Source organism: Charadrius vociferus, unplaced genomic scaffold (genome assembly GCF_000708025.1).
Source record: "Charadrius vociferus isolate BGI_N301 unplaced genomic scaffold, ASM70802v2 scaffold54, whole genome shotgun sequence".
NCBI lineage: Eukaryota > Metazoa > Chordata > Aves > Charadriiformes > Charadriidae > Charadrius > Charadrius vociferus.
Genome location: NW_009648350.1, coordinates 4347351 through 4349929, shown reverse-complemented (window position 1 = coordinate 4349929; position 2579 = coordinate 4347351). Strand labels below are relative to the sequence as shown.

Genomic DNA, 2579 nt, shown 5'->3' with positions numbered 1-2579 from the left:
GTCGCCCTTCCCTACTGCCTCTGCGTCTGTGAACCTGCGGGGAGGCACAAGGGTGAGGGTCACGGCTGGCTGCCATCACCGCAGCCCACGTCTTGTCCCCTAGCTCTGTGGCACGCCGCTACCGGGGGGCCCCGTGCTGCCATCGAGCCCCTCGCCACGCGCCAAAGAGGACGAGCACTGGCTACTCTCCGAGATGTCAACATGATTAAGCTGGAGAGCGGTAATCCGCCTCTTCAATTGGGTAAAGCTGTTTGCAATTCAGCGGATTATCTGCTCATCAAACAATACGCTGCCAGCTTCCTAATGCTCCAGCGGGGAGAGGAGCAGAGGGAGACCTGGTGCAACGTCGTACCACCGCTCCCGCCAGCCTGTCCCAGGGACCAGAGCCACCAGGATGGGCAGAACAGCCGCCCTGGCATCCCCAGCCGTGCCAGCCAGACTGGCAGAGACACAGTCCCCCTATGCCCGGGTACTGCACGAGCTGGTGCACTCCAGCCCGCGCCCGGCTGCGTCACCGGTGGGTGCCAGTTTGGCCAAGCTGGATGTGCTCCAGGAGCAGCTGGTGCTTAGGTGGCACTTGGCAAAGGAAAACACCGAACGAATGCTGGCGCTGTCACCCATCCCGGCTCTGTCATCCCGGCACTATGGCCCAAGCCCACCTAGAACTCGCCAGCCAGCGGAGGGGCAAGCACCAGTACCGGCTGGCAAAGCTGGGGCTCTGCCATGATTTAAAGGTGCCACCTTTGTGGGTATTTTATTGCACCATTTAGGGGGATTATTAGCTTGGCCACTCTCCCGGGGAGCTGCCGTAGTAGTTTACGGATGAAAGCAGGTATTGAGATGACAAAGCCCCGTGCCTGGAGGGGCTGCTTAAACCAGATGCTAATTCCTTACTTATGCGGAGGTCAAGCCGGCAGCGGCAGCTCGGTGTCAGTGGGGTCCCCCTTGCTGCTGACACAGGGCTGGGGTGAAGGCGCTGGGGGAGGCAGGCACCCCGGCACAGCATCACCCCCCACCAGCACTGGGTGCTGGCTGAGGGCCAGGGTCCCGCGCGCTCCCCCCCGAGCGCCAGGCAGGGAGCGTTACGTCGGCGGCAAGAATAGAAATGGTGGGCAGAGCTGGGCAGATGGCAGAAGGTGGAGAAATGGTGGAGCGTGCTGAATATTAACAGCCCCAGCCCATCCGTCAGCACCCGGAGAGGGGGACAAGGGAGCAGCTCAGCTGGAGCATCCCTGGAGAGGGGGCAAAGCCATCCCCACCTCCCGCATCCAGTCCAGACATCTCTTGTTCCCCACAGTGTCACAAGGGCTGGGGACACCATCGGGGACCCTCAGAAGATGGACCAGATCCTTGCCAGCACCCAAATCCCACAGTCCCTCGCTGCCACCATGGCTTGGATGGGAGGACAGCTCCTCTACTGCCTGCATGGTCACCCCACAGGGCTGGGGGCTGCCAGCAAAGGTTCGAGAAAGTTCTTCCCCACCCCCTCCCCAAGACCTCAGCCCCCTCCTCTAATGAGAGGTGATGAGATGAACATGAATCAGACTCCACACATCTCAGCAAAAGTGGAAAATTATTCAGCTCCTTAAGATTCAGGACGGGGAGGTCTGACTCAGAGCGGCAGCCAGCGCCGCTTAATTTTTTATAGATTAAAATGTATGCAAATTGGCCCAAACCCCAGAGAAAGTCCCTGGGGGTGAAGAGCAAGAAAGTGAAATAGCAACGGCAGAGGGAGGGGGGCAGAGGCTGGCCCGAGGGGCCCCTGGCCAAGGGGAACCGCTTCGCTCCGGCTCCGGGGAGCAGAGCCACGGCCGAGCAAGGAGCAAAGTAGCCACAGAAAGATGCCTGGTGAGGAGGGAGCCCAATGGTGCTGCCATTGTGGCCAGCGAGGCTTGAAGGGTGCCGGCAGCCCGGCAGCGCTGGCAGAAGAGGCACAGAGGCACCAGGACGGCACGCACCGGGGTCACCCGCGCTGGCTGGGCTGGACGGTCGAGCAGAGCAGCAATCATCTCCCGAGACAAATCAAAGGCAAGCGCGGGGGCCTCCCCTTGATGTTTTAATCAGTTTGGTGTCGCCGGAGCCTTTCATCAAACTACAGAGGAAGGAAACGTCAATTAGCAGCCACCTGCCTCTGATGCGGGCCGGGGAGCTGCTCACCAACCAAACCAGACCAGGATGGAGGCGAGGGGCAGCCACGGGAACGTCCTTGTGGGTGTTTCGTGTCCCGGCAACTCATCACAGCCGCAGACGGGTCCCAGCGGCGTGCTGGCAGGGAGGATACGGTGACGGGGCTGTCCCCACCCAGCGCCGCGCCGCTCACTACAGCTGGGAGCTCATGAATATTGAACACGTGGGGAGGTTATTCATCTTTTACGTCCCGCAAACCCCAGCTCATTCTGAAAAACCGCCCGGCCTTAGCATTTTTCTCATCTCCCCCTAATTCATTATCTCCTCTTTTAAACAGATGGCTCCCAAAATCCCATTTATAAAGCGCCGTGCTCAGCACTGTCAGGACGCACGCCCAGGCAGGTCAGGTCCCAGCCCCTATCCCAACTGCCCGGACCCCTGGCCCCTTCCAG

At 60.5% G+C, this 2579-nt stretch overlaps 1 protein-coding gene across 1 annotated transcript in view; it reads right to left on the bottom strand.

Annotated features, from left to right (window-relative positions):
- DPH1 (diphthamide biosynthesis 1) overlaps positions 1-2579 on the bottom strand; it is a 23947-nt gene that overhangs the window by 7000 nt on the left and 14368 nt on the right. The window contains exon 6 of the mRNA XM_009885226.1: positions 16-34. Within this exon, the coding sequence (XP_009883528.1) occupies positions 16-34 (19 nt within the window). The remainder of the gene's footprint in view (positions 1-15; positions 35-2579) is intronic.